Source organism: Diadema antillarum, unplaced genomic scaffold, assembly GCF_040938485.1.
Source record: "Diadema antillarum isolate AM-2024a unplaced genomic scaffold, OU_Dant_1.0 scf00000093, whole genome shotgun sequence".
NCBI classification, from domain to species: domain Eukaryota; kingdom Metazoa; phylum Echinodermata; class Echinoidea; order Diadematoida; family Diadematidae; genus Diadema; species Diadema antillarum.
The window spans coordinates 3,092,674-3,117,494 of NW_027270982.1; the positions used below are offsets into that span (position 1 = coordinate 3,092,674).

General features: G+C 39.1%; 1 protein-coding gene across 1 annotated transcript; it reads right to left on the reverse strand.

Annotated features, from left to right (window-relative positions):
- Window positions 1–599: 599 nt before the first annotated feature.
- On the reverse strand, window positions 600–16,720 carry LOC139718339 (tryptophan 2,3-dioxygenase-like). Its single transcript, XM_071629818.1, has 10 exons — window positions 16,605–16,720; window positions 13,381–13,523; window positions 10,178–10,311; window positions 8,456–8,593; window positions 7,870–7,980; window positions 6,857–6,964; window positions 6,318–6,429; window positions 4,074–4,211; window positions 1,802–1,892; window positions 600–979 (listed from the first exon to the last, which is right to left on the reverse strand). The coding sequence occupies exons 1-10, from the start codon at window positions 16,631–16,633 to the stop codon at window positions 640–642; spliced, it is 1,344 nt and encodes a 447-aa protein (XP_071485919.1). The 5' UTR covers window positions 16,634–16,720; the 3' UTR covers window positions 600–639.
- Window positions 16,721–24,821: the final 8,101 nt, after the last annotated feature.

Sequence of the window (24,821 nt, forward strand, 5' to 3'; positions counted from 1 at the left end):
GCGAAAATTAATGTACCGCGAAAATTTTTGAGTTTACAGTATGTTTCATTTATTGGCATTTTGATGGAATAAAAGAGAAATGATCCTGCATGCAGCAAGAAGTAACACGAAATGTGCGAAAATTAATGTACCGCGAAAATTTTTGAGTTTACAGTATGTTTCATTTATTGGCATTTTGATGAAATAAAAGAGAAATGATCCTGCATGCACCAATGCACTTTGCTGCAGTCTACTTACTGAGCATTTTGTTACTTTTCTCCTAAAATATTAGGGCAATGTCCGAATTAAGACAGCCAACTAAAGGCAAGACAATGAAGCAGTCCTATACAAAGGACCCTATTATGCATATGGGATTAGTATTACATGTTCCCTGTTCAATGACAGATAATTTTTGGATATAACCTGCCCATGAAAAGTGCAAGTAGCAAAAAAAGCATAGCATGTTCTAAACAAAGCCTTAAAAATCTCACAGTACACAAGACGGCATAGTATTTTAGCTTTAATATCTGAATAAGTCACCCTGTTTAGTCATACATACAAACATACATACATACATATAGTCAACAATATAAAGGCAATGGTAATACTGCTGTGACCCTCTTTATTTGCATGCAATTTTTTGGAAACATTGAAAAGTTTTCAATCCTTCACCAGGGCGGGATCGCTGTCGTCATCATCCCCCACATCGTCATCCCCCTCAGACGAGCTCAGGCCCTCAAAGATGGCGCACTCCGGGCTCTGGGCCATCATGCCGCTGCGGCTTGACGAGGGGCTGGAGGAGAGAGGGTACCGGCTGCTGCTGCCGGGGCTCCCGATGGTCAGGTTGCGGAAGAGGATGCTGGGGACGTCCATCGCCCCGTTGTTCAGGTTCGGGATGGAGAGCGTGCGCTTCATGCGCAAGGTGAGCGGTGGGAGGTAGCCACACGGGAGTAGGTAATTGGACAGGTTGAACAGGTCTAGGAATACCTTGTAGCGGTCACTGAAAAAAAAATTATGTATATATATATATCACAAACACATACTACAGGTATCAATTCAAGTATGGTATTTATGCCATACAACTACATAATTTGTTATTTACTTTTAATTTAGATGTGCATTCCAAAATATAAACATATGTACTTCATGTCTTGCAACTTAGAAGAATCCACTTGAGAAACGTTTGTGTTGGACACTAATATCAGCTGAGCAAAACAGAGAGATTGTATGAAGGTACAAAATACAACATGCTTTTGGGTTCAACATGCCTGCATCTTGTATTGATGTGCAACGGAATGTGTGCTGACAACTGGTGACAACATTTTCATAAGCATGATGCAGAAATTACATGCTGAATTAACAGAAAAGTGGATATATGCTGAATTTCTCTACAATGTATGTACATTCTTTCTATTGTAGTCGATAATGATGTCATGAAGTGCATGAGTCTCCTTTTAATATCCAGCAATGATGGCACCAAATTGTAAAGATTTGTAGTGTCCAATTTTCCTCAACTTTCACTGATGCATTCTACTAATTGCTGCTTTCACTAAATCCACATCAGTATTTGGGCTTGGGTTTCCTTTAAGTTATTATCTCTCTTTATAGTTCAGCAATATGTGTTGAGAAATCAACTCACGTCTGATATTAGAATATTGTTGCAGGACTTCCATAAAGGATGAATGTCTGTAAAATGACTTGCTCTGATTCTAGCATTTTCTTGCCATAGTTTGGTTGTGTGTTGTTTGTTGCGTGTTATTTGTCTGTATTTGTGTGTATGTGTGTGTGGTTAGCTGGAGGGGTCAAAGGTGAGTTTTTGTACCTGACAGTGGAGCGAAGGTAGTGGTACCCCGAAGAGCCTCCAGTCCCCGGCTTGGTGCCAATCATTCTCTGAACCATCATGACATGGTTATCTGGAAGGGGTGACGCAAAGTATGTATGTTTGAATGTACATGGGGGGAGGGGGTGGGGGAGGGTCCATGGAGCAATTAAGGTAATATTTGTGAGTCACATACATATAAAAGCTAGTGAACAGAATTCCCAAGACAGGGAAGATTTTTTTTTTTCTCAGAATATGAAATTTTAGACAGCGCTTCCTTGCAAAATCATGGAAACTTACAAGCTCTACCATCAATATATATGACTGACATTCACAAAAAACAGGAAGTTGGGAATTATGGAAGGACATTGTAATGAAATTACCTTAAATACAAAATAAAAATAACAAATAAAAGGAGAAACAGAATATGTTTATCAGTATGTTCTGACTGCAAGAGCACAACAGCTACTTATACACATAACATTATTTCATGGTTACAACATCCTGTTTTTATTACATATAGTTCCTAACACCTTTCTGAAACATGCACACAAACACACAAACACAAAAATAAATAAATAAATAAATCATAAAGGGCAAATAAATAGACAACAGAGCATCATATCAGTATGAAAATATTGCTGAGGTTTGTTTGGTTTTTTTTTCTTCATCAAACTATAGAACACTTAGTGTACCTCACAGCACACTGTCTGCACAAAATGAACCCTAAGATACTTGCTGGCCAACCCTACGAACATTTTTAGTTAGAAAATAAACGAATCAAAACAAAAAGATATAAAAGAACTAATCTCTCACAGGGGAAATGAACATATGGCATCATGAGAAAAACAACTTTAAGCACGTAAACAGATACAAACATACTGCAACCACAGGTGTTGTGAATGTGAACAAAATGACTTTTCATCACTCATTTTTGAATGGTCTTTAGTAAATCTGGTCCAGGAGTAAGAGTGGTGATATTAACATGCAGTGTCAGTGCTACATTAAAACGTAAAGAGGAAAAGAGATTCTTGTCATGAAGCATACATGCCACTGCTAACTCATAGAATCTTTGCAAAGAGCTTAAATTACAGAACATTCAGATCAGAGGAACACATGGCTGCTATGACTTCAATTGCAACTCTAAAATGCCATGTGTTTCATGTCAACCATACAACATCAATTCCTCATAAATGTTATGATTGTTGTAATTGGCCATACGGTAACATATTGGGAGGTACGGCTCAGAGACTTATGGGTAAACAATCACATTTAGCATTCAGAACAGAATGTATGCATACATGACAAGTTGCAATATGGGGAGATTTTCTCCTAGTACTTCATTTTACTTTTTATATTTTCAGCTGGTGACATTTTGACAAGTGTGTGAGGTGAGGGAGGCACAAAAACTGCATTGTACTTATCATTATAGAAGCAGAAGTGGGTCATATGAAACAAAGCCTACTAGTTTTTTGACATTTCCAATGATAAAGAAACTGGAAAGTTTGGATGCTAACTATTTGTCTCCTCATACACTACACAAACTGCTTTCCTTCAATCGTCATTTCTATCACAAGCAAATGCAGAACCATATGACAGAAATCAAGCATATGTATTCATGTGGAACTGTAAACCTTGTGTCCAATAATAAGTTATAGTAACTCCAGTTCAAAACTTTTTCTTTATATAAACAAGCACATGTACAGTTATGTGTAGTGTTTAAGTAAAATACTATTCATATCAATTTCATCATACATGTAGCTGTTAATCTCATACACAATCTTGTGTACAATCTTAAGTATAGTTCAAACAAGTGTAGATGTAAAACATCCATACTTTACCATAAAACACAGAAATATCTTTTTCATATCCATTTCTACAGCTATTCACTCAGGACGTTTATACTGAGTGAAATACGTATGGATAAGGCGTTATGCAATCCATGCTTCAGCGATTATGTGACAGCAGGAATATAAACTGTAGTAATTTGCACCATTCGCATTGTGACAATGCAACTGAGGGAAGACGAGAATAGCTGCCATCATTGCTGCATCAGAAACTCGAATAGTAATCTGAAAACAATCATTTTCAGAGCAATCATATGCTGCAATTTTCTTTTTGCAAATTTCTTGAGGCAACAAATACTTGCAAAATCAAAAACTCTCCAAAACACTGCCTTTTGTAGACAACACAAATGCATGCACAATGTACCCCAAAGTTTCAAATGGCTATTTTTGCTTCACAAAAGGGGATACTTTTTTATGCCACAACTCACATCTCCACTTGGTCAGCAAAGAGTCAACATCCATGAGCCTCATCAGAAACTGGTACGGCTGGTGGAAGCGCACCTCATCGCGGTAGTGGGAGATGACCAGCGCCCCCTGGAGGGCCTTGTGGGACAACCGCACTTCACCTGGAGATGGGAGCAGAAGGTAGACATTGAAAGTAGAAACAGTACTGCCCGTCATCCTAAGACTGATTCAATTCTCGCTATCGCCAATGACGTAAAAAGTACCCGGATGTGGCTTTTTCGTCAAGATGTAGTGCACTTGGTAGCAAGGGCACTTCTGGCGCGGAGCATAATTTGCACAACGCTAGCGTGCGCGTACATGTACTTTACCTATAGCGCAGCGCCGACCACGAATACTAGTACAGTAGGCCCCTGTACCGCCCGAGCCAGCGAGTGGCCAGGCCTGTCATACTCGTACACTGTAGTCCCCTCCCGCGGCTGGCCTTGCATTAGCATGCACCACTGCACGCAGCGCATAAGCTAACACATACCGGTACAGCGTATTGCTTGATCATGCGATTGATGTGCACATCACAGATCAGTCATCTCTGCATACACTGAAAATATGCTGGAAAATATTCACCCACCTGGATATACAGTATATCGTCATGGAATGCCCATCCTTTTTTCTTTATTTGTTCTCTGTCGAAATGTCGCGAACACAATCAGGAACGAACAGTGATCTCGAACTTATCCTGTCTCCGAAGCAACTTCTTCCAAGTAAGTACGTACAATGTACAATGTACATAGGCACTATAGGCCTACTACCCAGTGCTACTACCACTACTAGTAAGTCGCGCGTGCACGTACTGCGCTGTGGAGTCACCCGCAAACTTCACCCACGCGGCCACGTCACGTCTCGCATGCCAGTAAGGGTCCTATTTCTGCAGATTTTTTTCATTTATTGTCGTGCGAACAACACATGGCAGCTTCGCAGCAACAGCCAATAGTCGTATTAACAGCAATTTCTTAAGAATGGAGAAATTTCAAATCATATTAAAGCTGTAATTCAAGTCGAGAAAACCGGAAGTACACGTAGAATACAGTCGGTTGCGTGTGTAAATAGCATTAGTCACATATCACGTGCCTAAGAACGGAAGTGACTTTGCTACCGGACTATCCCATAATGCACCGTAAATGACGCTTAAATTAACATCCGGGTACTTTTTACGTCATTGGCGATAGCGAGAATTACATGCTATGATCAAGAGCATATTAAGTTAGAATTAAAATGATGAAAGAAAAATAGAATCCCTTGATGAAAACAGATTATCATAATTCTGCAGAGTACACGATACATCCAAACACAACAACAAAGTACTAGTAATATGACTTCTGACACAGTGCAAACTAAGCTTTGACCTTTATTTTGTACACTGTACATCTCTGCTCCTGCACTATTTATCATGAGCTTTTTAGGGCAATGAATGAATGTGTTGAGAAGCTACATGTAGTTTGACTCTTGTTTGTTTTCCTGCATCTTACAAGCAAATTAGAATCAGGTGTCTATAATTATATTTGTTGACATCATAGTTACTCTAAGGTGGTCCACAGGCACTCCTGGATTGAGTTTTGCTCGAGACTGGTCGCACATTTGTTGTTTGAATAGCTGAAATCTCTACACCTCATTCTGAGGTAACAAACAGCTTGATGCTACATTCACACAAGCTGCAGGCTCTTTTAGAGACATGTGTGGTGCGTGGACATAAGAATACACTTGTGCCAGTATGTGTATTGAGAGAGTTTTACATGTCTGTGACTGAGAGGCCATAGAATTGAAGGCAGGCTACTACACATAGAATGTTGTTTGCTATCTTAATGTCTCCACAGAGACTCTTGTTGACATCTGAGCAGCCCTTAGCTCTACACACAATTATGAAACATGCTCAATAGATGTGATCACAATGCAATAATTAATAAAATACATTTCACAAACTTAAGTACAAATATGACATGTGTTTTGCCATCTGAATCCCACTAAGGAGAGATGATGAGGAACAAATGTTTAGTGTAGACATGAAATATATTTCCACATTGAATTTTTTGCAAATTTCATGTACCAATGAAGTATTGCATAAATCATAAAAAATACTTCTGGATAAACTACACTTTGCACAAAAGTACCTTCTTCTACGAAATTATAAATGAGGGAAATTTATCAACATTGGCAAAGTGAAAAAAAAAGTAAATTGCACAAAAGTCTACACTGTAACTATAGCTGCCATTCACCTCTGGCCAGAAGAGTCTTGTACTTGTCGATGTCTGTGATGGTGTCAAATGTTTCTTTGGTGGTCTTGCGCTCATTCAGGATCTGCTCCCGCTCTCTCTCGGTTTCTGCTGCCTGCACACATTGGAAGGGGTGGAGGAAGGATGAGACAATGGGTTACACATCAATCAAATGCAATCTCCCATGAAAAGAACATTAAATTTTGATAGGCATGTGCAATAATCCCTCTATCCATACCAGCAAAACATGAAGTTAAACATCAAAATTTACTTGCTCTCAAGTACTCAACTGTAACAACCACTTTGTTTTCGTCCATACCAGCACAAGAAGAAGATTGAGATTGTCACTTGAGAATGAAAATCAAAAAGTTGGTACTAAACTACATGTATAAAGACTATGAATTAAACAACATTCTGTTGCTGCGCTGCAGCATTTGGTACCATTATTCCTCTACATTTTCTACCATTAGCAGAAATATGGGTGAAAGCAGAGATGGTGTGATTACCACGCAACTACTTCCTGACATATTTTTAAGTCTTACCTCGGCCCTCATCAGGAAATCATTGAGGTATGTCTGCACCTGGTAGGTGTACTTCTCCCAGAAATTAAACCCATCTTCCTCCAGACCTGGCGAACGCTCGAGCCAGCTCTGCGTGGGAATAAATGAAGACCACAGTCAACATACATGGAAATACGGATGAGATGTCAGTCATTGGAACATTTAAAAGTTCTGCTCGATCCCAGCTAATTTCTTTAGATAAAAAAAAATCTTTGACAGGATGTGTCTCAATTGATTGACAAACTGCCCCACGATAGAACAACTTGATGCAAGAATTTCATCAAATTGAAGATGTTGTCTTTTTGTATAATTGTTCAGTACTTTTTAAAATTCATTCAAGTGGAATGTATATCAATAAATGAAATGGAAATAACAAGAAATATACTGGGGAAAAAAACTAGCATTTATGAAAAGAGCACAAAGTAGAGTGACCTACTTTACGCCATCTCACAAGTATAGGAATGGCAGACGCATCAGTCTGTTATTCAAGGATTCCAATCATTTGTCAAGAGTTTGTCTGTGAGGATCCTCTGTCTTTTCATTTCCTTTTCTTTTTCTTTTTCTTTTTCTCTTTTTGTCTTGTGAAGCTGGAATGCAAACTTCCTGTTTTGGCATACATAGCTTTTTGTGTACTTCTATTTGCCTGTTTACCGAGTACAGGGGTGAGCAAAGTTGCAAAAGTTAGCTGCTACTTTCTGGCTTCTCATTTTGAACTGATACACTATTGCTCCCTCAGGGTCAAAGAATTGCATTAAGAGGCAGCCATTTGTTTGAAAAGGCAGCGGGGGGGGGGGGGGGGGGGGGGGGTGGACCTGATAAAAATATGTGAATGGGAGGTACAAGTTTTTATGACTACCATATGTATTCTTCAGTGACCTTCTGCTACTCGCAAATAGCTGTCCACGACTATGGGCACAAAAGCATTGTGTTACATGCATACTTGTACACAGGGCAAATTGACGCAGATTTGGTATGGTTGTCATCAGAGCACTCACCTCAATCAATTCCAGCAGAGTTGGATCTTCTTCTGATTTGTGGAGGATGGTTTGCAGTTCTTCAGGATAAACGCTTGAGTAATTCCTCTTTTGGTAGCTGACTCTCCATTCCTGGAAAAAAAAAAAACGGCTAATCAGACCAGCAGAAACATTCCTAACCTTGCAAACATCATCATAGTGTTTTGAAAACTAAAAGGCCTATTTTTGGAGGAAAATCAGTATTTTTACCTTTCATTCCATGAACAAGTGCAGTAATACAATTTGAGAATACATTTTCCATGAATCCTTCACATCTTCTGCCCCCCCCCCCGCAAAAAAAGAAGAAGAAAAAAGTACAAAATACTGTTTAAAAAGAAAAGGAAAAAAAAAAAGTAACAGTTGCCATCTTTAATAGCATAATACTATCACATATTTCATGACTTTGGTCGATACAGTACCTCCACCACTACAACCCCATCATTCAAAGTGAATTTGACAAAATGTGAGAAAAACAGTTTGTTTGGTGTTTTTTTTTTCCTAATTCTTCTATATTGTGTCCTCTTATTCGAGCTTCCCAAGTCGTTCATCAGTGATGAATATGACTTACTGGCTTGATTCCCAGTTTGTTCTCCAGGAGGCGAAACTGAAAGCTCTGGAAGCCCGAGGCAGGGGAGAGGTAGTCCCTGAATTCTGAGAAGGAGAGGGGGGTCATCGTCTCCAGGACGTAGATCTGGTCAACCAGGAGCTACCAGGGTCCAATGAACAGAAATAAAAAGAAAGGATTTTGAGATAATATGCAGTATTTTTCATATACCACAAGTAATCGTCATGAACCTTTGACCTTTCCGTGCGACAAGCTGTGTCTACCTGGTATTACTAGTTTGGCCAAGGTGATCTATGATGGTGTCTACCTGGGGTGTTGTTGCCTTTACTTGACAGGTATGTGCAGAATATAACACTTCTTGATTACTTCAATTCAATCATTGTTATCATCATTCAACATTATCATGATTATTGCTGCTGTTATAGCTGTTCTCGTTGTTGTTGGAAGTAGAAGTAGTTAGTAGCAGCAGCAGCAGCAGAAGCAGTAGAATCATTATCATCAAGGTACCTCATAAATTACTCCAATCTAATCAGAAGCTAAACTTGACATGTAGATGATAATATATGAGAAGAACTAGATATATCGCTACGGCTACTGATATGCCTCCGTCATAATGCATGGTTCTCCTAATAGGTCTATAGTACAATGTCTTGACAATGTGTGATGACAGTTTCACACAATTGGCAAAATATTAAAATGACAGGTTTGACACAAATGTGCTGAATGTTCACTTTCCTAGAACTAGGTTCAATTGGATGAATGATTAAAATGTCAGAGTGCAGGTATTTGGGGAACTGATGATTTTTACTTGACTTTTGACCCTTTTATAAGTATTTATGCATTGAGTAATTTTCAAGGTATTGAGAAAAAGTATAATTTCAGTATCAAATGGGAAAATAGCATTATCTAAACCTGGCCTTTGACCTTTGACCTCACAGTTCCAAAGAGAATCACTGTTAGGTTGAACATGCATAAATATGTAAGTTTCATGATGATACCTCAAGTTACTTTCGAGATATGGAGGAAAAAGTGCAATTAAGCACTTTCACTTGACCTTTTACCTTTTGACCTTTGACCTTTTGGCAAGAAACTTCCCCAAAAATATATATTGGGTAATACATGCCATACATCAAGTTTTTTTAAAAAAAACCTTCAGGCATATTGCATTCTAAGGAAAGTAGTGATATTTTGAGGAGTTGACCTTGACCTTTGACCCCTGACCTTTGACCCATGACCCCCAACTTCCCTAGATAATCACTGCCCATCGGTACAAGCATATATACTAAGTTCCATGAAGATACCTTGAACCATTTGCGAGATATGGAGAAAAACATGAAATTTCAATTTGTTTTTCACAAAATAACCTGTGACCTTTGACCTTTGACCCTGTGACCCTAAAATCCACACAAAGTATTATCCCCCAAGGATATACCCTCATACCAAGTTTGATGTAAAACCACCACACGGTTCTTGAGATATCGACAAAAACAAAACGGGACGGACGGACGGACGGACGGACGGACGGACGTACAGACGTACGGACGGACGGACGGACGGACGGACGACCCGAAAACATAATGCCTCCGGCCACTTCGTAGCGGAGGCATAAAAATAGATTTTACTAAATTTTCAACTAAGCTGACATTGACTGGTAGTCAATCCTGCTAGCCATAAAAAAAAGGACAAACTGTTATGAAAATGCTGTACCCGCTTCAAATCCCATACCTTTAGGATCTGAACGATCCGTTCCATTCTGTTCATCATGACAAGTTGGTTCTTCTCATCGAGAGGAATCTCACTCAGTATCTCCCTGATGGAGTCAACTTCAAACAGGATCTGCTTGAACCATAGCTCATATGCTGTGGATGACAGAAACCCACTTAGGCATGTAAATTCAGTAATTCATAATAGACAATTGAATTGAAATGAAAAACAATACAAAATGTCAGTCTTTCAAGCCACTATGCACTCCTTTGCATATCACAGAAAGTGAGTTTTCTAAAGGTTATTCAGCATAGCTTTGAAAGACTCATGTGGTAATAATATCTGACTTACTGTACACAAACAATTATATTCTGTGGTCACGGGGTAAAAGTTACGTGAGACGGTCCAGCTCTCTTGCATAAGAGATCTGATATAACCTACATCTACTGATCAGCTTTCAGGTCTTGGGAATGTGGGTCTGGCAGTTGCTATCAAGTTACTTAATTTATACAAGGTATTGCTGGCAGCAAGTATAACTTTACCTTGATACAATCAATAGCATGTACCGTTGGTATTTCACATCAGAATAAAAGGAATGTTATCATTTCTCTACTGATGAATTAAAATCTAATAGGCCATATATTTCACCGATCATCTCCCTCAAAATATGGTGATGCTATGTGTCATTTAGAGATGGAATCTAATAAAGGGGAATACAAATAGGCAGGAGTGTACATGTATCAGTAAAGGACGTCTGTATACCAGATAAACTAGGTGCTCCCCCCAGTTTCTACCTGATTTAGAACAACAGTTCCTGGCCACCCACTAAATGCATGTCAGACATTATGGCCTGAATTCCTATTTCGTTACGAATCAGTCATTTCGTCGACAAAATGTTAACATTGCGTTGACGAAATGGTCAGAAATGAATGATTTCATAACGAAATAGTCCATGCGACAGTCTTGGCGACTGCACCACCTTTGTGAATTTGGGCCTAAATCTCTGGTACCAGGCAATAAAGCATGATTATAAAGATCAATATACAGCTGTATTGGGTTAAGAGGTAAATGAGTGTCTGTGACCCTGTCCATATATGGTCAAATCATATAATGTCACTGTTGAGTAACAGCTCCAGCTCTTGCACAAGATCAAATTTCCCAATAAAATGTTGGGTAACAGCCGCAGGAGTAACATAACACTACCTTGCCATAACATGTCCCGTCCTGAATGTTATGCAACTTCTCTCAGATTTGTGTAATTCACCAGTCTTGTGACTAATCATACGGGTTGCCAGTAAATCCCTAAAATGTTATCATGAGGTATAAACACACTCAAGTATTCCAAGTTCCTTCTCAAACATCTGGAAATGCATTAAACTGCATGACCTGCAACCTACTGGTGGTGGCATAATACTCCCTATCGCCTTTAACTATGAAACTTAAACAGCTACGGCGCAATGTAATTTCCATAACAATGTGTCATCAATGCTGTACCCATGTACAGCAAGAGCTCTATATGATCACACACACAAAAAAAAAAAACTGAAGCACTATCTCTATCTCCGACCACCCATAGTTTAATAGATTTTCTCAGCAATTGTTACTGTTTGAAAAAGGAATATGAAGTTATGAGCTCTAAAGATGCATTTCTATTATGAAGTGACAATGTTTGAGTTATGGTGACTAGGTAAAAATTAGATGTGATTACTGCATATAAACACTCTGCATGTGCCTGCTGTCATAGTAACTCCCCATTACTGGAAATGAAAGAGAGTTACTAAAAGTGTGATTCCATTTGACCTCTGAGTGTTACAGGTGAGTGCGTAAGATCACCTCATTCATTTAGAAGTAGCTTTAATACGGCCAGTGTACGGACCCAACTGCTAGCGATGAATGTTTTACATCATAAGAGCTAAGGAGAATGGGTCTGCTAAAGAATTTGAGTCCTGTGAAGTATGGAAACACCCATATCCTATGTAGGTCCTACTCTCTGTTATAAAATCTACTGCCCACAATTGTTGGTAATGCACTTGAGATCAGTTTGAAGATTTTCTTGTCTGTTTCACATTATTCTTTGTTTGGTTGGTTGTTTTTTTTTATTTATTTATTTTTTTTTTGCTTTCATCTTTATATTCTTTATATTTGGCTAGCCATCTTTGGCTTATTAACAACTAGTAAACTAATATTTGTAATCATGTGCTATCACTTAGAACCATAGACATTTAAATGAACCTCAAAATTTCCAAATTGCTCTCTTAGGGTGTGTTCAAACACTCAAAAGTGAACCAAAGCAAACTGTATCATGCTGTGCCAGATTTTGGAGCGTTCAAGCGTTCAGTGGCCAAAGCACCTCTGGAGTTATTTTTAGAGGGGTCATGCATTTTGTAGTAAGAGGGTCATTCACCTGGCCTGCTTAAACTAATTACAGCTGCACCTAACAAAGAGGATGAACTCTTGCATTCTTCACATGCAAACTTTTGGTACGCTTTTGGTACCCTTTTGGAGCATGTTGGGAAGTGGTCCACTTTTGGCTCAGTTCAGTTCGGTACGGTACACTTTAGGAGCATTCAAGCACTCCTCTTGACGCGAGTTCGGTATATTTCTGTTCGCTTTAGGAGAGTGCTCGAACACACCCTTTCTCCGTGCCTGTGTTCCCTGTGTGCTGCTCATGATTAGTGTTTTGTGACATCATTCCAGCAGCCTGGAGATATATTTTTGTAGCAGACCACAGCTTTATCATTATTACAATTGGCTGCAAAAGAATTTTATCCTTTCAAATAGCAACTTAGTAAAAGATGTGTGAAGATGAAGGAGAGATTTGTGAGACGAGTTTGATAATAAGATTAAAATTCATTTGTCCTTCATTTCATTCTAACTGCGTATGTAAGCTGACATAAACTGGAATATGAAGTGGTGTGGCAATGCAGGCTGAAACAATTTGTTTCAGATGTCTTTGTGATATATTTCATGGTAAATTGCACAGTACGTGTACGGAAGATACTCTTCAAAATCTGCCACTTCTTACTTTAGTAATTTGTACATTCAAAGTTGTACACATTAAAAAAAAATAAATAAATAAGCAAACAAAAACACTGATGTTGTCTGGCCCCAACATTGCAGCAAGAAAACCAAAACACACAAAAATCCCATCCTCGGAAAAGGGTCTCACGGGAAAACAAGGATGGGCAACAGAGGGGAAAAAAGGGAGAACAATAATATCGTACCTTGGTGGGTGATGATGAAGAGGTGTTCATCGTGGACAGGCTTGGAGACGGTGGCACTCTGGAGCTCCACACAAGAGAGGAGTTTGTCCAGCTGGAGGTAGCTTCCATAGGTCAGTTGCCTCTGTTCCTGGTTCTTTGGGACCCTGGGCAAATAATTATTTTTATCATTATTATTCATAGTTTATTGAAGTGGTGATTTCCAGCAATGAAAATGCTAAATTGCTCTCAATTGTACATAAAAACACCACAACAGGCATTTTTTTAACTCCCTCCTAAACACTCCAATCATTGAGCTGTCACACTCCCACAACTGCCAACATCTCCCCCTAAGACAAACCCCGGCTGGTTCCAAGGAGCAGAATTGGGGTTTGTGCTTTACATGCATCTTAAAGGACAAGTCCACCTTCATACATGTATACATTTAAGGATTGAGAGAATGCAGCAATATTAGTAGAACACATCAGTGAAAGTTTGAGGAAAATTGGACAATCCGTTCAAAAGTTACGAATATTTTAAGTATCTGCGCAGTCACTGCTGGAAGAGAAGACTACTACAGTGTATGATGTCACATGCGTACAACTACATGTATATAAGGAAAATAAAAAGAGAATTTCACAAAACTTTACTTTTTGAATAAAGTGCACATTTTTACGACTTGCTACTGACGTATGTTAAGGATAATATTATTCCCCCTGCCTTCTGAAAGAGGGAAGTCGAGTGTTCTTTCGTTATGCAAGAAATATGGAAATATGTTGAAATTTCTTTATTCTTTCTTTATATCATTGTACTCATGTGACATCACAAGATATAGTAGTCTTTTCATCCAGCCGTGACTGAGCAGAAACTTCAAAAATTCATAACTTTTTAACGGATTGTCCGATTTTGCTCAAACTCTCACTGATGTGTTCTACTAATATTGCTGCTTTCACTCAACCCACATGTCTATGAAGGTGAACTTGTCCTTTAATTGGCCAAAAATACTTTACAAATCACAAAGGCTTCTATATATTTTTGTCAGGAAATACAGAGATACATGTATTCAGCAAGACTCTGCTGAACAGAAAAATTTGTCAGCAACAGCATTGGCTCTGCAAACCATGAAATACACTAAGGGTTGCATACATACATTGCATGAAAGAAAAAGAAAACAGATACACACATACAATGTACAATTTAATATTACATTCTGAAGGTTAAAAAAACAACAACAAAACATACATTCAGAGATGTCAACCTTGTTATTCTGAGGGCTGTATTTTCACCTTTTCTGCTAGAGACATGTGTAGTACAAGTTGTACATTGCAATAAAATTTGAGAAAACAGTATTTTTCAAAAACAGTATTTTTCAAAAACCCGCAATATTTTGTCCAACAAAAACAATACTAGACACTGCAAAAAGTAACAGCTGGCCTCCCTGCATGTTGGTAAAACACTGGGGAAATTGCCCATATCAAGCATCATCCCTATGTGGAAAAATTCTCATTCAAAAACCATTTTTAAGGGAAATCACACCAAATATTCTACAATCACACTTGTTGGCACTAGATGGCAGCTTTGTACTCGGGATCACATACCCCGCTTGACTCAGCATGTGAGCAAAATAATTTAAGGTGAGCAAATTGTTTCTGCCCCTTAATAACAATTATGATAACAATGATGACAATGCTACTTCTGAAGTCACACATGACAAAGAACATCACAACTATAATGATAATACTGATGACAACAAAATACAGAAAAAAAAATATTTTGAGTGATAAAGACAAATATGTACTGATAGTTTCCATACAACATGACTGCTTCAAATTCAAAATTACTACTGTTTGTAAAAGCAGTAGAAGTAGTTTAAATGTCATTATCATTTACATCCTGGTATGCAAGTGGAAAATATAAGATAAAAATGAAAATACCATGTGCAGAATGCTCATATTTTGTTGATTCATCAGTACAAGGAAACAATGAAGGTCGCTTTGCCACATAGGCAAAAGAAAAGTTGAGATCGTGCAAGCAGTTGAACAGTATACATGTACAATTGTAGGCATGACCTTTGTGGTGTAAAAAATGAAAGATACACATTGAAAAAAAAATAGAAAAACCTTGGCAGAATATTTGGAGCTGCAAAGACATTGAATAAACCATACAAATGCAAAGCATTCATGGGTTTATGTGCCTAGTATTGTATTTGTTCATCCACATGAGCCTACACAAATACGTACATTGTAATTGTGATAGCCAGAGTAAACACTGGATATCAGGTAAGCTTGCATGATTAATAGCCCTCCATAGCTCAAAGTTTCTCGGGCTTTCACACCACCACATTAAAAAGATAAAAACTGTGAAACCATTCAAAACTCACCAACCATGACTTGCATGCTATTGCCAGTGTCTTTTGACTATTCAAAGAGTTGAAACAAAAGTAAATATTATTTGAACCTTTAACCCGTTGAGGACGGACTGATTTTGCTACAGCACGCATTTCCCATAGATGCTTGCCCGAGTATACTTGGGACTCGTCCTCAACCGGGTTAAAGGACAAGTTGACCTTTCATATATTACATGAGGATTGAGTGAATGCAGCAATATTAGTACAGTGTAGAACACATCAGTGAAAGTTTGAGGAAAATCAGACAATCTGTTCAAAAGTTATGAATTTTTTAGTTTCTGCTCAGTCGCTACTGAGAAGAAAACTACAGCTAATGATGTCACTATGCGTACAATGAAAGGGGAAAAAAAGAACATTTCACGAAATTTCACTTTTTGAAAAGGTACACATTCCCGACTTGACCCTGACATATGTTAACAAAGGGTACAAAATACTATTCCCTGCCTTCTGACAGGCAAGTGCTCTTCTATTCTGCAAGAAAAGTGGAAAAATGTTGAATTTTTAAATCTTTTTATATCATTCTATTACAAGCTGTAGCAGTCTTCTCATCCAGTGACAACGGCACTAAAACACCCTTTCAAGAATTCATAATTTTAGAACAGGTTGTACGATTTTCTTCAAGTTTTCACTGATGTGTTCTATTAATATTGCTTCATTCTCTCAACTCACATCCACATGTATATGAAGTCAAACTTGTCCTTTAAAGATGGATGCACAGTGCAATGAAATATATACACCCATTTGTACCTACGTGTACATTAGAAAGTGAATGATAATTTCATGGACAAAAATCCAAAATTGAAGTTCTTTGTATGGAAGAAAATTTGAAAGTTAAGCTTACCTATCACTGCCAGCAAAAGGGCAAGACATCTTGGAAGTGTGTCCAAGGGTTTGGAGATTTGAGAGCAGCTGCACACTTGGTTGTCTCCAGGGAGAAATTGTGCCTTGACTCTTTGGCAGTCTTTTATCTTCGTAGTCCAGGGCCCTTGGTCTGAAACATCACCCACAACCTACATGTACCTGCACACAAAAAAAGTAACATTCCTTCCTTGATATATATATATGAGTCTACAAGTACAGAAATTCTAGACAGTAAAGCAGATTGTACAATGTGTAGGAATCTGGGACTTTGTGAAGCATGTGATCATACAGGTACATAGTGAAAGCACTCGACTCCACAGGGGCATGGGGGAGGGGGTGCATTGGGCCAACGGATGCAAACAAACAATAAGACATTGACTTGGGACCCTAATACTATTGCACGGTGAGAAAAAAAAAATACAGAGGCTAATAAACTCCGTTTTCAACAAAATTCCAGTAAATTCTTTATCTCATGAACAAAACAATGAACACCAAATTTTATAAACACCCTATGGGAACAGAGAGCACAATCCACTCACACAGACAGGGGTACATGTATGATACATCATGGGACTTTAATAGACAGTCATCATCTTACATGTTTAACCCTTTATATTCTGTGCAGGTACAGTTGGAATGGTACATTTTGAATGCAATGGGTAGGAAATCACTGTGTATAGGGCTCTGGGAGCTATCGATAGTCATTAGAGTGTACCTTTGGGCTCCTCTTCTGGATAATACACTTTGCAACTACAGTAGTTTTAAACTACCGGTACACATTATGTTATTCTCAGTATAGAAGACAAACTCATCCATGAGTCACTAAACCTCATGTTTGAGTCAGTCGTCATCCAACCATGGGTGTATGCAAGGGGGGGGGGGGGGGGGGGGGGGGGGGGGGGGTCGGGAGGGTCATACGACCCCCCCCCCCCCCAAATTTTCAAAAGGTACACTTTTTGTAAAAGACATTTTTGTTTTTTGAGGGCTTTTTACTCTATATAGGCCTACAACAGGAAATAAAAGTGGCCAGGTGGTGTTCCAGCAAATTGTCAAAAACCTCGTAAATTTCGTAACTTAGTTTTAATATGTCATAATTTACCTTATTTCTAAGCTGCACTGCCATGCCGAAAAAGTCACTTTTGTATGCATCAAATTGCCCCATTTTAAGATATAAATTAAAAAACTCCCTACCGTGGAAGGGGGGACACCCCCCTCCCACACCCTCCCCCTGCTCGGTCGCTCCGCTCCCTCGCAAAGGTAAAGGTCCAAAAATTTTGGTTACGACCCCCCCCACAAAAAATCCTGGATACACCCCTGCCAACTGTTACCAGCAAGGCTTGGGTGTAGTCAATCATGCAGAACAAATACATTGTTTAAATGGATACAGTGTACATGTACAATGTACGTACGTATGTATGTATTATAGTGGGTTTGCTTTACTCCTCACATGTCACAGGGCCCTTGCATTTATGTGCATAACTACATGAACATTTGTGACCGTGCATCACAAAACGAACAAAAAGTCACACCCCTTAATTTTGTCTGAGGACTCAAAAAAGGTGAAATGGGTCACCGAAGTCAATCCTGAGTTTTTCATATTTTCTGAAAGAGCTATCCTTCTTCTACATTATGCTTAAGTTTGGGATCATAACATGAATGGGAAAGTGTGTTTTCAGCAGTTTTTCTACAACCTTGTTTTGGGGGAGAGTATAATGATCAGGTATGTCTAGAGGCCCCTTTTCATTTCTTGAAATCCTTTACACACTCTTCACTTTGAAGTCTAATAACTTGTGAAAGGATAAAGCTACTGCTTTGAAAGTTGGCACTAATCATGAACATAATGTGTTGATAGAACATACTCAATTTCAGGTAAATCTGGTAATCCCTTCATTGTTGTTGCTCCAGTGGTTTACATCCTGTGTTTTGTCCCTTTTACTGCACAGCTAGGGCGGCTTGGTAGGGATTAAGCGCTTGAATAGATCCTGTACTTCAGAGCCTCTTTTCTCAGTTCCCACTTTTCCAGAGTGTGTGCTTTCTTTTCAGTATTTAGATAGGCTAGGGGAGTCCATTTGAATTGAGTTATCATACATCATTTTAAAGCTTAGAATCTGCTCTTTAAGAATCTGCCCTCAACTAAAAATCCATATCTGGCGACTTTTTGTTCGTTTTGTGATGCAGGGTCACATTTAATATATCATATTGTACAGTGTGCATCTCATCGTACAATGTGCAATGTCTACAACTGTTCCCACAACTTGGCTTAAATGACAAACACAAAATATCATTACCTGCAGGTTATTTATACAGGAAATAACTCCTTCCTTTTTGGAGTAATTACTCAGTAAACACTGTTTACCGATGTGTGATCAGACTGTACAGTATGATACAGCAAATCATAATGGTGTAATACTCATAGACCCATACACATGGCTGCACTACAAAACTATACAATTAACAAACAATCCCATGTCTAAGCATTGAAGGTCCCTGATGACAGCCAATTCCAGTCCTGTAAAATCCCTCTTCCATTGAATATCTTGTCTTTAAATATTAAAAATTATGGAGGGGTTTATCACAATATACAGTATGCATCAAATGTCCTTGATAATAAAAAGTTTTAATAAATGAGAACTTTTCGATCATTATTTTTTGAGTAATTGGAGATGAAACAGGAATTCTCAAAGCAAGAATTACAAAATAAGATAAATTATCTTTTTTTTTTCTGCATATTAGTATGCTCCACAGAAAAAAAAAATTGTCTTTTGTGATGTCATCAATATTCAGTGAAGTTGGCTGAAATACATGTAAGTATTTTGATTAACAATTTGTACCTGTACAGTCAATGTACCTGAACTTGAATATGTGCCCCACATCATGACAAGAGGACTTTAATTCCACACCTTTTTCTTGCTACAATGTACACACTTGATCTTTTCACATAATACTTTCAATATTTTGCAAACTTACACACACATGTAAATGTCATTTATTGTACATTTTAATTTAATGAATCAACTTCTGTAAAATATATATTTTTTAAATGTTATTGTTGGAAAGGGATTATATAAATAAGTCTACATTTGTAGATTCATAATGGGTCTACAGAATAATCTACGTATGAAAATCATGTTTCTTCCCTTTCAACTAAATTCATTCTGTGCAGTTATGATCCATGTTCTCTGTTGTCCCAACTGCTCATCAGAAAAATGAAAGTTGGTGGCTGATGTGGTTTTGAATGTGTACGCAACTTAAGCGATAGGCCTATACACTGTAGGCCCTACAGCACCCAGGACTCCCATTTATTCCCCAGGACCGGCAGTTTTCTGTTGTTATATTGAAATTTCGTTATTAACCAAACAAATAAACGATAAAAAATATACAGCCAACAATTTTGGAACTTTGATTTTATTTCGTTGTAACCAGAATTTTGTTATTTAACTGTGTTCGTTATAATGGGAATGCACAGTACCCCATTCATCTATTAATCTTTCACACAGACAAGGGAACCTTCACATGACTCAGCTATGTATGTTTTTAATATTCTGACTAAAATAAAAGGATTAAAGTCCATCTTTCAGAGCTTTCACTTCCATATACTTTTTCTTCTGGCTTTATAGTCGATGTCCTTCATTTCTGAAGATTACTTTGAATAAAAATAAAGTATAGTATCATCATATCTAGCAATTTGACAGTAGGGGGCAAAAGGGGGAGGGAAGAGGCTTTCAGCCTTCAGGCAGTCTTGTTCTCCCTGTCTGGATGTATATTACATGTACTCCAGAGTCCTAGCCTAGGATTATTAGGGTTAGACCCTCCAGGGTTAATAGTGTTAGAGTTTGTTGTGGCATATAAAAAAGAATATCACGATATAGTATCTGAATGCTGATGGAGTAGCTACAAATTCAAAACTGCATTAGCAACAACAAAAAATTAATATCTCTTTAATGTGAGGGTCTACTGCACTGGCTTCATCATAGTTCAGTAACTTATTGCTTGGCCCTTGGGTCGATTTCACCATCTGACATCCATGAACAAAACATTTGAATGCATGTTTACATAACAAAATGAAAATTGAGATTAAAGAAATGTGATATATTTCACATACATTTCTGGAGCTTGGAGATATGATGTATGTATTATTTTGTTTAAAAATATTGCAGAAAAGCTTAAATGACAGAATACTCGGGGTTTTTACCCATTTCTTTTTTAATGAGTCTCACTCTTAACTATACATAACGCTAGTCTTTGAAGTCTTCTTATAACGTATAGATCTAGATGGCGATGGCCGGAGCTGGGTTTGCTGGACCCCTTGGCCTTGTCTGAACTGGTCAGCAGATGGGCATTTGACCAGTTTTTTTTACCCTTTGTTTACAGTTATATAACTCACAAGTCAAAAATTCAGTATAAGTAAACTTACTTGATTGCTGGTTGTGTGACCCCACTTGCAGTGCACTGTTGTCTGTAGGAAATCGAGAGCAGGCAGGCGAAGATATGGGTCCGCTGTGAGAGTGTGTGGTACCGGTACTGCAGTGCAGTGCTACTTGAGGTAGCTTGCTGCGCTAGTATGGTCGGCTGTACGGCTGGTAGATGATGCAGTTTGTTTACAGCTGCTCGCTCGGCGAGGTGATCGGAAGGACGGACTACGAATGATAAATTAATAGTTGGTGCGGATGCACTTGAATACACACTTCGACTTCAAAGTAGTGACAGTCGGTAGTTCTGGCACAGCATGCATACTATCATTGGCTCCCTGTTACCGCAGAGTGGCATCACCATCGCAAGTTTTTCCTCAGTCGTTTTGACGTAGTACTGGTACTCTTCACTTGTACAACCACACCATCATACCAGCAGCGCAGCACTGTGAAGCAGCACTAGTTTGATTGATTGATGTGTATGCAGTGTATGTGTGCGTGGTTGTGTTCTGTGTTGCATTTACTGGAAGTGCTAGTGCATCTACGTGTGTGCGATCGACGTTATGGAATATGGCAAGTATGGCAAGCCGTTCGGGTCAAAGCGTCAGGTCACTACACGTACCTCGAAACACCTACGCGTGCCTGGCCACACGTAACGCGTGGGTACACGTCACGTTACGTGTACCCACACGTCGCGTAACGCGTGCCCACACCACACGTAACGTGTAGTGTGGGCACGCGTAACGCCAGGTCAGGCTTCACTATACAAATTCCATAGGCGAGCCCGACCTGCCGTTACGCGTGCCCCCACCACACGTTACGTGTGGTGGGGGCACGCGTTACGCGACGCGTGGGTACACGTAACGTGACGTGTACCCACGCGTTACGTGTGGTCAGGCACGCGTAAGGTTTTGGAAGTACGTGAGGTTTCTCAAACACCTCGTGTGGTCCAAAACAACTACACGTGCCTAACCTGACGTTACGTGTACCCACGCGTCACGTTACGCGTACCCACACGTCACGTAACGCGTGGTCAAGCACGCGTAACGCGACGCGTGGGTATGGCAAGCCATACGGCTCACTGCGTCAGGTCACTACACGTACCTCGAAACACCTACGCGTGCCTGACCACACGTAACGCGTGGGTACACGTCACGTTACGTGTACCCACACGTCGCGTAACGCGTGCCCACGCCACACGTAACGTGTAGTGTGGGCACGCGTAACGCCAGGTCAGGCTTCACTGTACAAATTCCATAGGCGAGCCCGACCTGGCGTTACGCGTGCCCCCACCACACGTTACGTGTGGTGGGGGCACGCGTTACGCGACGCGTGGGTACACGTAACGTGACGTGTACCCACGCGTTACGTGTGGTCAGGCACGCGTAAGGTTTTGGAAGTACGTGAGGTTTCTCAAACACCTCGTGTGGTCCAAAACAACTACACGTGCCTAACCTGACGTTACGTGTACCCACGCGTCACGTTACGCGTACCCACACGTCACGTAACGCGTGGTCAAGCACGCGTAACGCGACGCGTGGGTACACGTTACGCGACGTGTACCCTGGCGTAACGCGTGGTTGTACCTGGCGCTACGCGTAGTCCACCACGCGTTACGCGTGGGGTAGGCACACGTAACGTCAGGTTGACTACACGTAGTCAAGTGTACACAACGCCACGCCAGGCGCCTGAAAAATTAGCCTTGTTTCAGGATATGTTTTTGTTTTTTAATCTGCTATAGTCGATACGTGTCTAAATATTTTTGATGAGCTGAGATAACTTGTGTAGGGGAAAAATACGTGTCTAAATAATTTTGATGAGCTGAGATATCTTGTGTAGGGGATGAATATCTAAGTTATTGAATTATGATTTCATTATTTCATTTGGAATGAGAGTGTTTTGCTTTTTTACTTTGTGTCTTCTAAAATGAAATCGATACTTTTTAGTGTAGTCTGTTGAATTTTAATGAATAGGCCTATGGCGTTGATTTCACAGATTATGATTTTTGTGATTGTTTCTTATTTTTTATGTTATATATCCTATATGTGTAGGCATTTGTTTCATGTTACTTTCATTTGTTTTTACCGCTTCTTCAGTATACTGTTCTTCAGTATTACTTTGCACTGTTCCTTACAGTACCTGTACAGTATTTGGTCTACATAATGGTGATGAACATAGATGCCAGTTACGTTATTGTTTAATTTAGGTCGTTGGCTGAGCAATTAAATTTTTCCGTTTTAACCACAACTGGAAACTGATTGTTTGAGGAGAAAATGAAACAACCGGAGAGGGTCAGTTTAGCCACAGAGAGACTGAGAAAAAAAGAGCAGGAAAAAGAAAGGGAGAGGGAGATCGGAAAGGAGAGGAGAGAAGAGAGCTTGTGGAGCAGAGAAAGGCAGAGAAAATTTGAGCTGCTACACACTGATGGACACAGTCACTCACACCTTACATACACACATAAACACACACACACACACACACACACACACACACACAAACGATCACATACATACAATTCAGTTTTTTATATTACTTGATTACTACTTTCACTTTAACTTGTGGATCTAAGGAATATGGAATCTATCAGAAAAATTTGCCAGTTTCCAAGATTCCCCCTTTTATCACAATCACATGCATCAGATAACCATCACTGTCTTTCATGCAATCATTTCAACTCACAACAACAAAACAATTGTTCTCCTATCAAATTTTACAATGCTTTTTTTAATCATATTTTTAATGAAATCCCCATTTTAATTATGTAATGCACATATCAATAAAATACAGTAATGCAATTACTGCCATGGTCCATATACTCATGCCACTTCTAGTATGTACCAATGAACATGCTTCTGATTCTTGGTCCAATTTCAGTTATATGTATTACAATGTGTACTTGAAATGTTGGTTTTGTTGCAATAACCTAATACAAGGCTGAACATTATCCTTGGTCTAGGGACAACAGTAATAGATGAACGGCCGGGTCACTGAAAATTTGTGAGTATTTCCATTGTTCTTACATGTCTTCCTTGCCTAGAAAATGGAAGTAGATCTCACGGCTCACTAATTGCGTGTATTTGAGCTATCGTCAAGTGTTGGCAGATCACTATTACTATTCACAGTTATTGAAAGTTATTTCTAAATTGCTTTGTTACAGTCATTGTGTGCATGTCGCAGTCTGTAAACAGTGAAGGATAAACATGTCACTCAAGGAACCTGGCACACCATTGCATTGTTCCCCAAAATCATCCAATTGGAAACAATGAAAACAAACATATATTTGGAGAATGAAACTATTCATTAGCACCACCAAACAAAATCTGGTGAAATTTTGTCACAGCTCTTAACCTTGCGACGAATGTCCATATCTGCGACAACTTTTACTCATTAATCAAACTGCTATACTTCTGCATTGAAAATCTTTTTATTAGTATTTTTGCAGTGGTTGTTTACTTTTCTTTTAAAGATTGAATGTATCCGACATAAGCTATCTATACACACACACACACACACACACACACATGTATATATATATATATATATATATGTGGATGTATAACACATGTACACAAAATATAGATATATGCAGTGGCAGATCCAGGGTGCGCAACTGGCCTACACCACCCCCCCCCCCTTTATTTTTCGTTAAAAACACAAGATGTAAAAAGAAAAAAATGAAATGAAACCTGAAATTGGCACCAGGAATATTAGTTGTGCCCCCTCCCCTTTTACAGAATTCCTGGATCCACCCCTGATATGTATATTGACACATACATATCTAACCCTCC

Coding starts and splice junctions, on each gene's coding strand:
- LOC139718339 (XM_071629818.1), bottom strand. CDS start 16,633: ATGTCTTGCCCTTTTGCTGGCAGTGATAG. Junction 7,981..8,455: donor ACAAACTGGGAATCAAGCCA/GTAAGTCATATT, acceptor TTTTTTTTCCAG/GAATGGAGAGTCAGCTACCA. Junction 6,430..6,856: donor ATTTCCTGATGAGGGCCGAG/GTAAGACTTAAA, acceptor CAATGTGTGCAG/GCAGCAGAAACCGAGAGAGA.